The sequence below is a fragment of the Bufo gargarizans genome, chromosome 2, assembly GCF_014858855.1.
Source record: "Bufo gargarizans isolate SCDJY-AF-19 chromosome 2, ASM1485885v1, whole genome shotgun sequence".
Classification (NCBI taxonomy): domain Eukaryota; kingdom Metazoa; phylum Chordata; class Amphibia; order Anura; family Bufonidae; genus Bufo; species Bufo gargarizans.
Genome location: NC_058081.1, coordinates 546537724 through 546554442, shown reverse-complemented (window position 1 = coordinate 546554442; position 16719 = coordinate 546537724). Strand labels below are relative to the sequence as shown.

The 16719-nt window shown below is 46.2% G+C and overlaps 1 protein-coding gene across 1 annotated transcript in view; it reads right to left on the bottom strand.

Moving 5' to 3' along the window:
• SPHK2 (sphingosine kinase 2) overlaps window positions 1-16478 on the bottom strand; it is a 33964-nt gene extending 17486 nt beyond the window's left edge. The window contains exons 1-2 of the mRNA XM_044278102.1: window positions 16358-16478; window positions 784-1459 (exon numbers count right to left, since the gene is read on the bottom strand). Of these exons, the coding sequence (XP_044134037.1) occupies window positions 784-1198 (415 nt within the window). The 5' untranslated portion in view covers window positions 1199-1459; window positions 16358-16478. The remainder of the gene's footprint in view (window positions 1-783; window positions 1460-16357) is intronic.
• Window positions 16479-16719: the final 241 nt, after the last annotated feature.

Below are 16719 nucleotides of genomic sequence, written 5' to 3'. Positions count from 1 at the left end.
CGGTGATTTGTCCTATAGTGTGCAGGCACGACCACCACTGCTGCATTGCAGGGTGGTCATACCCTCTGGATATGAAAAGTGTATAAAATGATGGAAAAATGAATCCAGCCAGCAAAGGCAGTAATATGGATAATCACAATACATTATTAAGTTCCTTGTATTAACTTTACATGATAAGTGCCATTTTCTTAAAGGGGTTATCCCATAACTAATGTAAAAAATGGAAATCATGCATAATATAGCACATGACAATCTCTTTCTAACAAAGCTAGAATTAGTCCTGTACAACACATGGGTCGAGAAATATCCCCATTCATTGCTCTGCTAGATTTATATCAAGCTGACAGCTCAGGGGGAGTGTCTTTTCTGCTGCAGCTCAGGGGGCGTGTCTCAGCTCTCCCTATCACAGCTCAGGAGGCAGCTGAAGGATGAAACTGAGCATGTGCGGCCATCTCAGTGAGCAGGACAAATAAATAAGAAAAAGAACAAAGAGCAGGTGGCGCTATACAGATAGATTTTATTGAATAACTCACTGGCCATGCTAAATGTTTAATTACATGCAATTACAAGAGTATTCAGATCCAGGCACTGGTTTGAAAACTGTAGAATATTTTTCATAGGACATCCCCTTTAAGTGAGACAACCCCTTTAAACCTCTCCTTTCTGAAGCACTGAATAAGTATGATTTAGGTATCTCTAGCTGGTGAATGAAAAGCTTATTTGACACCTTCTTCAACTACAGAGGAGAACCAGCTGGACAGAATTGATATTTTAGGTCATTACCTGTGTCACTTGAGATTGGCACTCCTTGAATAAGACACTTTATTGCCGTTGCCCATTTTTCAGCGATCACTTGGTTGTGCTCATAATCTGAAGCCTCATCCACCCGAAACGTGCGGACCAACCTTTGGCGTGTGCGTGTTGAACCCATTGCAACTTTCTTCTTCTTCAATGGATAGGAATAGATTGAAAAGTAGGCAAAAATCTCATCGGAGCCACGACTGCGCATGGTGTGACATCCCACCATGTCAAGGATGGGTAGTACTGTACGCTGGTCATCCTCAGGTTTCGGGACGAGCCTCTGGATGTGGAGGCCTGTAGGTGTTAGACTTAGTGCATAGCGGATACCTTTGGAAGGGTAGACTCCAAATTCTCCATGGAGCAGGGTCTCAGATGACTGCCTGTAATCCTTAGACATTTTACGTGGGTGGTATGGGGCTCACCGGTGTGGATTCAATCATACAATCAAGGTAGGAAAACGGAACAAGTGCGTAAAATTTGGACTGGCAATGCATAAAGGCAGAGTGGATGACACTAAAAATCAACAAGAGTAGCGTCTAGAGCTTTGTGGGCTCTATTAAAAAAAAAAAAAAAGAAAAGGGTCGATGTAAAGCAACAGACTAAGAACGCATAGAAATCCACTAATCCATGAGTATGTTGTATTCATTCAGGTGTAATCCTGCAGAAAAAAAAAAACATAGAAAAACACATAAATAAACTACTGCTACAGTGTCAGCTTATCTACAAGGCATATGTATAGACTTCAATGCAAATATTACAAGTACATACTTAATCAGCAAAATTATGCCACCTTTTATGTCCACCTTTTTAAAGGCAATGTCCATAAGGAATCCAGACAACTCTCAGGATCCGCCTGCAATAAAGAACTGGTAAGTACTTACCTAAAGAGATCCCACACCGCCATGTCGGTTCTCCTGGCCGGGCTCTATTTACCCAGCTGAACCGTGACATTGTGTCGATAATATTGTGACCACTGTAGCCAATCACTGGCCTCAGTGGTGCACCTAATGAGCCAAGCGACACCTACGGTGCATCTAATGAGCCCAGCAGTCATGTGTTGTCCAAGTGACTTCGCCACTGGAGCCAGGTAAACAGAGCCCGGCCAGGAAAACTGGAGTGGTGGCGCTAGATCTGTCAGGTAAGTACTTATCAGTTCTTTATTGCTGGTAGATCCAAAAGGGTTTTCTGGTTTCCTCCTGAAACCGGACAACCCCTTTAACTGTACCAATAAATGTACGGTATGTTGTAATGTAAAACTTTGTAATAGGTCTTAAAGAAGTATTCCTATCTGGGGCATTTACGGCAAATCAATAGGATATGCCATAAATGTCCAATAGGTGCATGCGCTGCTATTTTCGCAAGGAGATCACAACGCCTATGTTCAGTGTGCTCTCAGTTCACAGCCGGGTGTGGATCCTGCCCCTGGAACCTATCAGACATTTATAGCATATAGACAACCCCTTTAATTAAACATTTCCTATTGTTTCGATTCTATAGTACCTATGCAGACTATAGGGGGAGCTTTATCAAAACTGGTGAAAATGAAAACTGGCTAAGGCTGCTTTCACATCTGCGGCACTGCAATCCAGCCACCAGTTTCGGCAGAGACAGGCGAGAATTTGCCAGACACAAACGCACAATGCATATTTGCTGGATCTCCGCCAGATCCCATTATAGTTAATGGATCCGGCAGAGATTCTGGTGCCGGATCTGGAGAATTCATAGAAACATAGAATGTGTTGGCATTCTATGTTTCTTTGAATTCTCCATTCAGCCTGCCAGAATCCATTCTGAAGATGTAAAAGTAGCCTTAGTTGCCCATAGCAACCAACCATAGTTCACCTTTCATTTTCTAAAGATGCTCTGAAAAATGAAAGGTGAAATCTAGTTGCTATGAGCAACTTAGCCCATTTTCCTTTGCCCCAGTTCTGTTAAATCTCCTCCTGTGTGTCTCCATGGTAAAAGACAACAAAAAAGCTAATCGTCTAATCCTGAAGTCTCCTACTTTCTTCCATTAGACCCCTGCTTGGCCAGAAGTAGAAGGTGAAAAGTAGCTTTAAAATTGTTCAGCTGTTGATCGGGGATCTAGAGAGGAGAAAAAGAAGTGGTCCAAACCTCCTAACACATAAAATGATGCATACGCTCCTATAGCAATCTACTGTAATCCCGGGGTAAAAGCTTCCCGTACTCACGATCACCGCAGTCCACACAGCTTCTTCTATTGTTAACCCCTTAAGGACCCGTGCCATACATGTACAGGGCAACCGGACGTGACTTAAGGACCAGCGCCGTACATGTATGGCGCAAGGTCTGCGGGACTCTGGGGAAAGATCGGGCAGAATAGTTTGCATTTACAAATTGAAAGATTCCCGGACAGAACCCGCAGAATGCCCCCCCCCCCATCCTAGGAGTTAGTGGGAAGATTGTGTTGGACATACTACACCCACTGCTGCATAAGGGTTACCCCCTCTATGTGGATAACTATTATATCAGCATACTCCTATTCAGGTCCCTAACTTCCAGAGGTACTGTGGCTTGCGGCACAGTGCGCAAAAATCTGAGAGGCCTCCCTAGATCCCTGATAGGGCAACCACTGAGAATGGATGAAAGTAGGGATCTCCTCCATGAAAACATGCTGGTGGTTAAGTACAAGGACAAGAGGGATGTCCTTGTACTGACCACCATTCACACCAATGCCAGCTCCCCTGCTCTTATACGAGGTACCACAACCACTACCCCCAAACCAGACTGCATCCTTGATTACAACAGGCACATGGGAGATCAACTTCTGAAGCCCTACAGTGCCACACGAAAAATGAAAAAGTGTGGTACAAAAAGCTGGCCGTACACATTGTACAGATGGCAATGGGCAATGTGTACGTGCTATTTCAGTCTGCAGGCCACACAGGAACTTTCCTTCAGTTCCAAGAGGTTGTTGTCAAGGCCCTAATTTTTCAAACCCAGGCCAGGGAGGGTCCCAGTACTTCAGGAAGTCATGGTGCCGGTGTTGTACCAGGGCAACATTTTCCAGGTCAAATCCCCCAGACAGCAAGGAACGGAAGGACCCCCAAAAAATGCAGAGTGTGTTCCAAAAGGGGAATAAGGAAAGACACCATTTACCACTACACGCTACAGCCGCCTGCACTCCTGCCTGCTACACTTAGGATTACTACAGTGAGCGGGGCCGGTGCAATAGAATACAGTGACTGCATCGGGCCCTGCTGCCGTTCCTAAATCAGATGCCGGCCCCCAGCCCCTCCTCGCTGATACACCTTCTGGCTGCCTGCGGTCGGCGGTGTATCAGTGTAAACTGCAGCATTTGCCCCATAAGATGCACTGCCATTTTCTCCCCACTTTTTTTTTGGGGGGGGGGGGAGAAGGGGTGTCTTATTGGGGGAAAAATACAGTAAGTTTACTTACAACAGGAGTGCACGTATCATTTCATAGAAGGGAATAAGACTGCAGGATAAGACCACTCAGAGTTTGGCCACATGCACACGACCGTTGTTTTGGTCCTCATCCGAGCCACAGTTTTTGCGGCTTGGATGCGGACCTATTCACTTCAATTGGGCCGCAAAAGATGCGGACAGCACTCCGTGTGCTGTCCTCATCCATTGCTTCATTCCGTGGTCCGCAAAAAAAACAAAAAAAAACGTGTCCTATTCTTGTCTGTTTTGCGGACAAGAATAGGCAGTTATATCAATGGCTGTCCATGCCGTTCCGCAAATTGCTGAATGCACACGGACGCATTCCGTGTTTTGCGGACCGCAAAACACACAACGGTCGTGTGCATAAGGCCTTTATTGGTGGTTTCTTACCATGGAGACACAGGGCCGGCAAAGGAGCTGTAGACACTAAAAAGATAGAACATTTGTAATTAAGACCTACTGCAAAATAGCCTATATACTGGCACGCGCGGCCATTGCTCCTATTCATTTCTATGGGGCAGACGGAAATAGCCGATCCAGCGCTTAGGGTACTTTCACACTTGCAGCAGAGAGATCCGGCAAGCAGTTCCATCGCCGGAACTGCCTGCCGGATCAGGCAAAACGTATGCTAACTGATGGCATTAGTAAGACTGATCAGGATCCTGATCAGTCTTAAAAATGCCTGATCAGTCGAAAAAATGCATTGAAATGCCGGATCCGTCTTTCCAGTGTCATCCGGCAAAACGGATCCGGCATTTTTTTTTTCCACCTTTTTTTCAGTCTGCGCATGTGCAGAACGGAAGGACGGATCCGGCATTCCGGTATTCTGAATGCCGGATCCGGCACTAATACATTCCTAAGGGGAAAAATGCCGGATCCGGCATTCAGGCAAGTCTTCAGTTTTTTTCACCAGAGATAAAACCGTAGCATGCTGCGGTTTTCTCTTTTGCCTGATCAGTCAAAACGACTGAACTGAAGACATCCTGATGCAAACTGAACGGATTACTCTCCATTCAGAATGCATGGGGATAAAAGTGATCAGTTCTTTTCCGGTATAGAGCCCCTGTGACGGAACTCTATGCCGGAAAAGAAAAACGCAAATGTGAAAGTACCCTTAGCTATTTTCGGAGGCCCCATAGGCATGAATAGAGGGCAGCCGCGCATGCACCCCGATGTATTTTGCTCGCTGTGTTTACAAGACAGGTGCGGGTCCCAGAGGTGGGGCCTGCACTTATCAGACAATGGGGGCATTTCGCTATTGTCTACGATGGGAACACCCCTTTAAAGCACCTCATTGATGTAATCAGTATTCCCAAGTACTATGGATGCTCCAGACTGAAGGAAATTTCTACTAATACCACCTCTTAACTAATTTATACTTCAAATATATACACAAAGGGCGGAATTTATTAATCTGAAATACGCCTAAATTAGACGTATTTCATGCAGATTTCGGCACAATACAGCTAGGAAGCCGTCTTAGGTTTAGAGCTGGCGGACAAGGGTTTATTAAGACTGGCATCTAAAACGCTGGTCTTAATAAATGTGCCTCGAAATCTATAACCAACCTTCAGCCTTCATTTTATTGTGCCCATGCTCTGGCGACATGACACAGGTAAAACTGGCAATTACAAGATAACAAATAAGTTATTAGATAAGTTAACAATCCTGAAGAGCAAAGTCTGATTACAAGCACTTTCTGTACTGAAGTCACGTCTGATCAGCTTGACCAATAAGGGCTCATGAACACATACTTATTTTTTGTCTGCATCTGTCTAAATATTCTTAAAGAGATCCCCCGGGAATTAAGAAAATAAAAATACTTAAATATTATATTATTTTAAATAAATTCCTAAATACCTTTCATTAGTTAGAATAGTTTGTTTTGTCTAGGGAGCAATCATTAGGACAAATAAAATGGCCACTGTCCTATTAGTACACAAAAAACTTGTCCTAATCACACAGGAGGGCAGGTTACTTCAGAACACTCAGGTAAAGAGCTGCCTCATCCTCCTCTCCTACTTGTCAGGGATTATGATCCTGAATACAGATGAGAAGATCTTCAGCTGAATCTCTGTAAGAATGGAGTTCATGAGGAGACATGAAGTACAGAGAGGATGGACAGGATAGACTGTGATAATGTGGGGCTTTGGTAATGGAGACTACATACAAGTGCTGTACCCCAACCTCCTCTCTGTACTTCATGTCTCCTCATGAACCCCATTCGTACAGAGATTCAGCTGAAGATCTTCTCATCTGTATTCAGGATCATAGTCCCTGACAAGCAGAGCAAAGAGGAGAATGAAGAGTCTCTTTACCTCAGTGTTGTGAAGTAACTTGTTCTGCTGTTTGATTAGGACTGATTTAGTCTGTACTAATAGGACGGCGGCCACTTTATTTCCCCTGATGATTGCTCCGTAGACAAAATTAACCTTTATAACTAATGAAAGATATTTGGGAATATATTTATAATAAAGTAATATTTAAGTATTTTTATTTTCTTAATTCTCGGAGAACCCTTTTAATAATCCCCTTCAATATAAAAAAAACTGTTCGGAATAGTTTAAAATAACAGTAGTAATACCTTACTGATCCCCCAGCAATCCTGCTCTGACAAATCTCCCACTGGTCCCTAGGTCCTGGTCCCTCTTGACACAGACCATGTGACACTACAAGCAATCACTGGCGGCAGTGGTGACCCGCTTCTGTGAGTGACTGGCTGCTGCGCTCATATGTTCGTATTGAGAAGGACCTGGAAGTGGCAGGAATCTGTAGGGGTATAACGCTGCTTTTACACAATTCTGAGTGGTTTTTGAGAAAATTTAAGGATTTTGTCATTCCATGGAACGGTTCTGCTCAGCAAATATATTTGGAAGTTTAGTAAGCCAAAAGAATTAGCTAAAAAAAAATAATAATGAAATTCATCTTATCTGACATTTAATAGCCTGGCAAAGAGCTGCCAGACAAAATGGATGACTGTAAAATGCAGGCAGAAAACAGAATAGTTCTGCTTTCCTCTATGCTGCCATGTGCTGCAGACAGGTAGATCCTGCATATTACAGGGAAAAAGGCTTGTCTTCTTCTCAATGTTCAAGTGTGGTGGTGATGACAGATCAGAGCTGAACCGGAAAAGTGAAGGAAACGATTGACTCATTGGAAATTATCATAAAAAACAACCCAGTGAATTGCAGTGGATTGAAATTCTCACCAACCTGTCTAACTGTCCTTGTGAGATCTGCAACCAGAAATAACTTACAGTTTGTGTGTGGGGGGAATGGCCGTGCATCTTATAAAGCAAATACTAGTGAGCGCTTCCACTAGTATGCATTAGGTGCCGGGAGCGGGAAGTGAAGCGTTGGTCTTCCTTCTTGGGTTCGGTGCTGCACTGTCCTGACCCCATACAGCAGGCATCCTCAAACTGTGGCCCTCCAGCTGTTGCAAAACTACAACTCCCAGCATGTCCAAACAGCCTACAGGTATCAGTCTACAGCAGGGCATTGTGGGAGTTTACAGCTGGAGGGCCGCAATTTGAGGATGCCTGCCATACAGCATCAGGACGTAGTGCGCGCACTATGACCCAACGCTGCACGTAGTCAGGTGACTACGGAGATGGAGAGGGGTCTGACATTGAGGGCTGATAGGAGGGCTGATGGGGTCCTGACATGGAGGACTGATATGGGGGTCTGACATGGAAGGCTGATCAGATGTCCTGATATTTATGGGGGTCTGATGTGAGGATCTGATATAAAATATTTTTTCTTATTTTCCTCTAAAACCTGGGGTGCATCTCATCATCGAGTGTGTCTTATAAAGCGAAAAATAGGGTACCACCACTAATGCAGACAATAGTTACAATAGTTTGTGATGAAACATCTGCTCTAGTCACTCAAAGAAAACCTCACATGGCCCTTAAAGGTCTATACAGACCACCGACTGAAAGACACTTTGAATTCCAGAACTGACAAACATTATTTTTTTTTAAGCTTCTTAATTTTTTTTATTTGACATTTCCAAAACTATCAAGCGAACACTCAGCCAGCCACACTCTTTATATATACACCGAAACCTTTTTGAGAGGACAATTCAAAAATGTATTAAACAAGTGGTCTTCTAGGTGGGGAAGGAAACTTCTTGAAGACGATGGCCTGTATGTGTAATTTATGGTGGTCTGATCTGGTCTGGATAAGTGGGTGGTCTTCTCAAAGAACTGTCTTTTGATATTCTTCTGTGGTGAGAATATTTCAGCCTAGGGAAAATCACTTCCACCATACATAAATTATTTCCTTTTAGGCTCTGTTTAAATTTTCACTAAAATCACTGGAGGAGAAAGACAAAAATAATTGCGTGCTGGATCTCTGATGGACACCAATGGCATCTGAAGGACCACACCAGATTATGAGTTCTTTCGGTTTCTGGCATTTTGACTGGAAGAATGACACAGCAAATGTGAACAAAGACTATAAAGACTATAAAGACTACCAACTGTAACAGATACCGTATTTTTCACCCTATAAGACGCACCTGCCCATAAGACGCACCTAGGTTTTTGAGGAGGAAAATGATAAAATAAATATTTTGAACCAAAAGGTGTGCTTTTGGTGGGTTTTGAACTAATGGGGGATCTGTGGGTGACACTGTTATGGGGGATCTGTGGGTGACACTGTTATGGGGGATCTGTGGGTGACACTGTTATGGGGGGGGGGATCTGTGGATGGACACATATATAGCATCTTATGCTATGTGTCATCCACAGATCCCCTCCATAACAGTGTCCCTGTAGTGTGAATGACCCCCAATACAGGGGGTGGGGGTGGAGGGTCGCATCTGGTTTTATAATGACAGTGGGACCCGTGCAGTGACTGTATTCTACTACACGGACCCCGCTCACTGTATATAATCTTATCTATAATTGTAGGCATTGTTAATATATAAAAATTCAGGGTAATCAGCGCCTGTATTACTTACAAGTGCTTAGTAGCAGAAAGGAGGGAGGAGGCAGGCCGGGAGGACGGGCGCTGGCAGCGTGAGTCACTACGTCACGGGAACCCCTTCTGTCAAATACCGCCTACTGCACCGAAAGAACTCATAATCTGGTGTGGTCCTTCAGATGCCATTGGTGTCCATCAGTAACTGCACGGGCCCCGCTGTCATTATAAAAGCAGATGCAGGCCCCCAGCCCCTCCTCCCTCTTAACTGATACACCCATCATATCATTGAAAATTCGGCAAAATGCAGCATTCGCCACCACTTTGGGGGGGGGGGTGCGTCTTATAGGGTGAAAAATACAGGTAACACATATTGTACAATCCACTAAAATGCTTTAAATTAAAGGGGAGCAATGCTTCTGCCTCCTGCCACTACCATGCCAACTCTTTCCAGATAAACAAGTTCTAGGGAGGAAGCATCAACACAATATGTGACCACTGCAGCCAATCACTAGTCATTGGCAGCAGTGGTCACATGTTGAGTTGACACCTAATTACTAGGGACGGTTAAACAGAACGCCTGAGGACCTGGGAGGTCTTGGCATGTGTGTGGCAAGGTATCAGTATGGTGAATATTTGCTGTTTGATATTATTTTCAGCTGCTTCAAAAAAAATGTCACGAGGCAGGAAAAATCCTGGAATAAATTAACAATGAGACTGAAAACTAAAGAGGTGTCAGTTGGCATGTTCTGGCTGTTTACTGACCCATCAGGATGTCTACTTGGCTACGCTTAAAGACATCTGGGTACCACCCAATACTTAATGGGCACACTATGGGAACTTGTAGGTAATGACAGTTAAGTAGACCTATGAAATTTACATAATGAACAGGATTGGGTCTTCAAGCTATTATTTTTGAAAGTCAATCTCCATTCCTGGAGGAGATTATACTGACCACCTAAAAGATGTAGTTCTATACGCAAAAAATAAAATAAATTACCTATGAACACAATGGACGTCCATGTTCTGACACTATAGAATGGAGAGGGTGGACAAGGATACTGATAAGAACTCTTTACCAGCATTTACTGTAAGGTGTAAAATGATGATAATTACCACCAAAATAATCTACACAAGTACCACTAGCCTCAAAAAAATTCACGGACACGTCACAGGAAAAAAGTTGCCTACTTTTATGGACTGTCCAGAAATTCCTGGACAGTTGACAACTCTGTCCTGGCATCAAATGGTGGTTTCGACAAACTCCCTGGAGGTGCCATCACCTGATCTGTGTACTTTGGGGAAAAGCTGCAATCTGAGGGTATAGCTGATGCAATGTCTACAACGACACAAGTAACGTTAGGACTGCCATACATCTAGAAGTCTTCCCACCACTTCCATAAATGACACTTGTCACAGTTCTCGGCACCAGGAGACTCCCGTGTCTTGTAACTTGCTAACCAAGAATATGACAAGTCGGGTTGTAACGTATCATGTGACTGACACACCAATGAGGCTTCTGCACGTGTAAGTGGTACCAGAACAGGTCACTGGTTAGAATTTAGGGTGCCAATCGGACACGTTATAAAATGGAAAAGTATCCACTTATCTCTGAATGAGGCCTAGTTCACACTCTCTTACTGCTAGTGTGAACCTAGGCTTAGTTGTCTATCGAAACCAATCAGATTCTACTTTTCAATTTCCAGAGCTCTTTTAGAAAATGAAAGGTGGAATCTGAGTTGCTATGGGCAACTAAGCCACTTTTCCTTTATCTTGGATTTTGAGCATAACTTCAATGTAGGAGGCCTCTTTTCAAATCCAAGTCAGCATCTACACATCCCTATTTACCGCAGAGGCGGCGGGCTCAGACATATGACTAATGCTCGTGGTGTGACTCAGTGTCGAAATCACAGTAACCTTATGTTACACAAGGATCAAGACCCAGCACTTTCTGATTTTCCCCGACAAATAATGTACCAGAGATACACAAAAGGGGAAGCTAAAGATATCCTTCAACTCTAAAGGTCCAGGAAAAGAAGTAATCACTAGACGTCTGTGTACAGGGCAGAGCTAGAAGCGGGAACCCCTTCTGACAAATACCAAAAGGTCTACTTACCCTCAATCTATTACAGACAGATGTTCTTCAGCTGAAATCTGATATATGTGATTTTTTTACCTGTGCGGACCCACTTACTTGAATGATTCATGATCAGTAAGATACGGGAAAAGCCAGGACATGCCCTATCTTTTGCTGTGTGGAGACACGGATGGGAAAGCCCACAGAAGGGCTTCCGAGAGTTTCTGTGGGCTTCCGATACGTGCCTCCTCACCGCAAAAGATAGGATATATCTTGCAGATTATAGACCCATTCAAATCAATGGATCCACACCCGCGATGACACGGATGGTGCCCACAACAAGGGCATGGTGCCCATGCAGTCCTCTGAATGGGCCCTTGGAGAGGTGGTTTGCTAAGGGACACACTGATTACAGCAACTGCCTTTTCTATGATGTTGTCAGGCAGAATGTCCATAGCAACCAGTCTGGACTGGCACAAAGCAGTGAAGAGTACAAATTTGGCAGCACTTAAACTACATATTAATTTGTACCGCTATATTCAGTTTCCTGCACTGAGCAGTTTATTCTGTTGTTTTTTTACCCCCCCCCCCTCCAAAAAAAAATTAAACCAAAGGGGCAGACACACAGACGCACTCCTCCTCCTGGGGGCAGACGCACTCCTCCTCCTGGGGGCAGACACACTCCTCCTCCTGGGGGCAGACACACTCCTCCTCCTGGGGGCAGACACACTCCTCCTCCTGGGGGCAGACACACTCCTCCTCCTGGGGGCAGACACACTCCTCCTCCTGGGGGCAGACACACTCCTCCTCCTGGGGGCAGACACACTCCTCCTCCTGGGGGCAGACACACTCCTCCTCCTGGGGGCAGACACACTCCTCCTCCTGGGGGCAGACACACTCCTCCTCCTGGGGGCAGACACACTCCTCCTCCTGGGGGCAGACACACTCCTCCTCCTGGGGGCAGACACACTCCTCCTCCTGGGGGCAGACACACTCCTCCTCCTGGGGGCAGACACACTCCTCCTCCTGGGGACAGACACATAAATAGTGCTCCTCCTCCTGGGGATAGATACACATTACTTCTCCTGCAGATACACACACTGCTCCTCCTGGGGATAGATACACAGTACTACTACCGCAAATACAACCACTGCTCCTCCTGGGGATGGATACACAGTACTACTACCGCAGATACACACACTGCTCCTCCTTTCGGGGGATGGATACACAGTACTACTACCGCAGATACACACACTGCTCCTCCTGGGGATAGTTACACAGTACTACTCCTGCAGATACACACACTGCTCCTCCTGGGGATAGATACACAGTACTACTCCTGCAGATACACACTGCTCCTCATGGGGATAGATACACAGTACTACTCCTGCAGATACACACACTGCTCCTCCTGGGGATGGATACACAGTACTACTACCGCAGATGCACACACTGCTCCTCCTGGGGATAGACACACTACCACTGGAGTACACTCCTCCTCCTGGGGATAGATACACAGTACTACTCCTGCAGATACACACACTGCTCCTCCTGGGGATAGATACACAGTACTACTGCAGATACACACACTGCTCCTCCTGGGGATAGATACACAGTACTACTCCTGCAGATACACACACTGCTCTTCCTGGGGATAGATACACAGTACTACTACCGCAGATACATACACTGCTCCTCCTGGGGATAGATACACAGTACTACTACCGCAGATACACACACTGCTCCTCCTGGGGATAGATACACAGTACTACTCCTGCAGATACACACACTGCTCCTCCTGGGGAAGGATACACAGTACTACTACCGCAGATACACACACTGCTCCTCCTTGGGATAGATACACAGTACTACTACTGCAAATACACACACTGCTCCTCCTGGGGATAGATACTCCGTACTACTACCGCAGATACACACACTGCTCCTCCTGGGGATAGATACACAGTACTACTACCGCAGATACACACACTGCTCCTCCTGGGGATAGATACACAGTACTACTCCTGCAGATACACACTGCTCCTCCTGGGGATAGATACACAGTACTACTCCTGCAGATACACACACTGCTCCTACTGGGGATGGATACACAGTACTACTACCGCAGATACACACACTGCTCCTCCTGGGGATAGACACACTACCACTGGAGTACACTCCTCCTCCTGGGGATAGATACACAGTACTACTGCAGATACACACACTGCTCCTCCTGCGGATAGATACACAGTACTACTGCAGATACACACACTGCTCCTCCTGCGGATAGATACACAGTACTACTCCTGCAGATACATACACTGCTCCTCCTGGGGATAGATACACAGTACTACTACCGCAGGTACACACACTGCTCCTCCTGGGGATAGATACACAGTACTACTACCACAGATACACACACTGCTCCTCCTGGGGATAGATACACAGGACTACTCCTGCAGATACACACACTGCTCATCCTGGGGATAGATACACAATACTACTCCTGCAGATATACACACACTGCTCCTCCTGGGGAAGGATACACAGTACTACTACCGCAGATACACACAGTGCTCCTCCTGGGGATAGATACACAGTACTACTACCGCAGATACACACACTGCTCCTCCTGGGGATAGATACACAATACTACTCCTGCAGATATACACACACTGCTACTCCTGGGGAAGGATACACAGTACTACTACCACAGATACACACACTGCTCCTCCTGGGGATAGATACACAGTACTACTACCGCAGATACACACTGCTCCTCCTGGGGATAGATACACAGTACTACTACTGCAGACTCATACACTGCTCCTCCTGGGGATAGATACACAGTACTACTACCGCAGATACACACACTGCTCCTCCTGGGGAAGGATACACAGTACTACTACCGCAGATACACACACTGCTCCTCCAGGGGATAGATACACAGTACTACTACCGCAAATACAACCACTGCTCCTCCTGGGGATGGATACACAGTACTACTACCGCAGATACACACACTGCTCCTCCTTTCGGGGGATGGATACACAGTACTACTACCGCAGATACACACACTGCTCCTCCTGGCGATCGTTACACAGTACTACTCCTGCAGATACACACACTGCTCCTCCTGGGGATAGATACACAGTACTACTCCTGCAGATACACACTGCTCCTCATGGGGATAGATACACAGTACTACTCCTGCAGATACACACACTGCTCCTCCTGGGGATGGATACACAGTACTACTACCGCAGATGCACACACTGCTCCTCCTGGGGATAGACACACTACCACTGGAGTACACTCCTCCTCCTGGGGATAGATACACAGTACTACTCCTGCAGATACACACACTGCTCCTCCTGGGGATAGATACACAGTACTACTGCAGATACACACACTGCTCCTCCTGGGGATAGATACACAGTACTACTCCTGCAGATACACACACTGCTCCTCCTGGGGATAGATACACAGTACTACTCCTGCAGATACACACACTGCTCTTCCTGGGGATAGATACACAGTACTACTACCGCAGATACATACACTGCTCCTCCTGGGGATAGATACACAGTACTACTACCGCAGATACACACACTGCTCCTCCTGGGGATAGATACACAGTACTACTCCTGCAGATACACACACTGCTCCTCCTGGGGAAGGATACACAGTACTACTACCGCAGATACACACACTGCTCCTCCTTGGGATAGATACACAGTACTACTACTGCAAATACACACACTGCTCCTCCTGGGGATAGATACTCCGTACTACTACCGCAGATACACACACTGCTCCTCCTGGGGATAGATACACAGTACTACTACCGCAGATACACACACTGCTCCTCCTGGGGATAGATACACAGTACTACTCCTGCAGATACACACTGCTCCTCCTGGGGATAGATACACAGTACTACTCCTGCAGATACACACACTGCTCCTACTGGGGATGGATACACAGTACTACTACCGCAGATACACACACTGCTCCTCCTGGGGATAGACACACTACCACTGGAGTACACTCCTCCTCCTGGGGATAGATACACAGTACTACTGCAGATACACACACTGCTCCTCCTGCGGATAGATACACAGTACTACTGCAGATACACACACTGCTCCTCCTGCGGATAGATACACAGTACTACTCCTGCAGATACATACACTGCTCCTCCTGGGGATAGATACACAGTACTACTACCGCAGGTACACACACTGCTCCTCCTGGGGATAGATACACAGTACTACTACCACAGATACACACACTGCTCCTCCTGGGGATAGATACACAGGACTACTCCTGCAGATACACACACTGCTCATCCTGGGGATAGATACACAATACTACTCCTGCAGATATACACACACTGCTCCTCCTGGGGAAGGATACACAGTACTACTACCGCAGATACACACAGTGCTCCTCCTGGGGATAGATACACAGTACTACTACCGCAGATACACACACTGCTCCTCCTGGGGATAGATACACAATACTACTCCTGCAGATATACACACACTGCTACTCCTGGGGAAGGATACACAGTACTACTACCACAGATACACACACTGCTCCTCCTGGGGATAGATACACAGTACTACTACCGCAGATACACACTGCTCCTCCTGGGGATAGATACACAGTACTACTACTGCAGACTCATACACTGCTCCTCCTGGGGATAGATACACAGTACTACTACCGCAGATACACACACTGCTCCTCCTGGGGAAGGATACACAGTACTACTACCGCAGATACACACACTGCTCCTCCAGGGGATAGATACACAGTACTACTACCGCAGACACACACACTGCTCCTCCTGGGGATAGATACACAGTACTACTACCGCAGATACACACTGCTCCTCCTGGGGATAGATACACAGTACTACTACTGCAGATACACACACTGCTCCACCTGGGGATAGATACACAGTACTACTACCGCAGATACACACACTGCTCCTCCTGGGGATAGATACACAGTACTACTACCGCAGATACACACACTGCTCCTCCTGGGGATAGATACACAGTACTACTACCGCAGATACACACACTGCTCCTCCTGGGGATAGATACAGCACTCACCTGTCAGTATCCAGAGGTACAGCCATACGCAGATGAGAAGGCAGCGCCTGTTCCCCGCAGTGACACGGCGCTTGCTGTCCTGCCTCGGGCTCCTCTACTTTGACTCAGCTTCTACTCTGACAGGAAGTGCTAAGGGGAGCTGCAACTCTTTGCAGACGGTAGAGGTTTGAGCCCAGGGATGGCGTCACAGCCATGTGACCAGTCACGTGAGGGGAGGTGATAAACGGTGCAGGTCTCTCTGGAGAGGCTCTGCACTGCTGTGTGTGTACTGGAGGCAGGGCGTTGTTATGGTTACTGCGGAAATTAACGCTTGTCGTGCCGGTGTTCTGAGATATTTTCCTACCTCAGATATTTTTCTACCC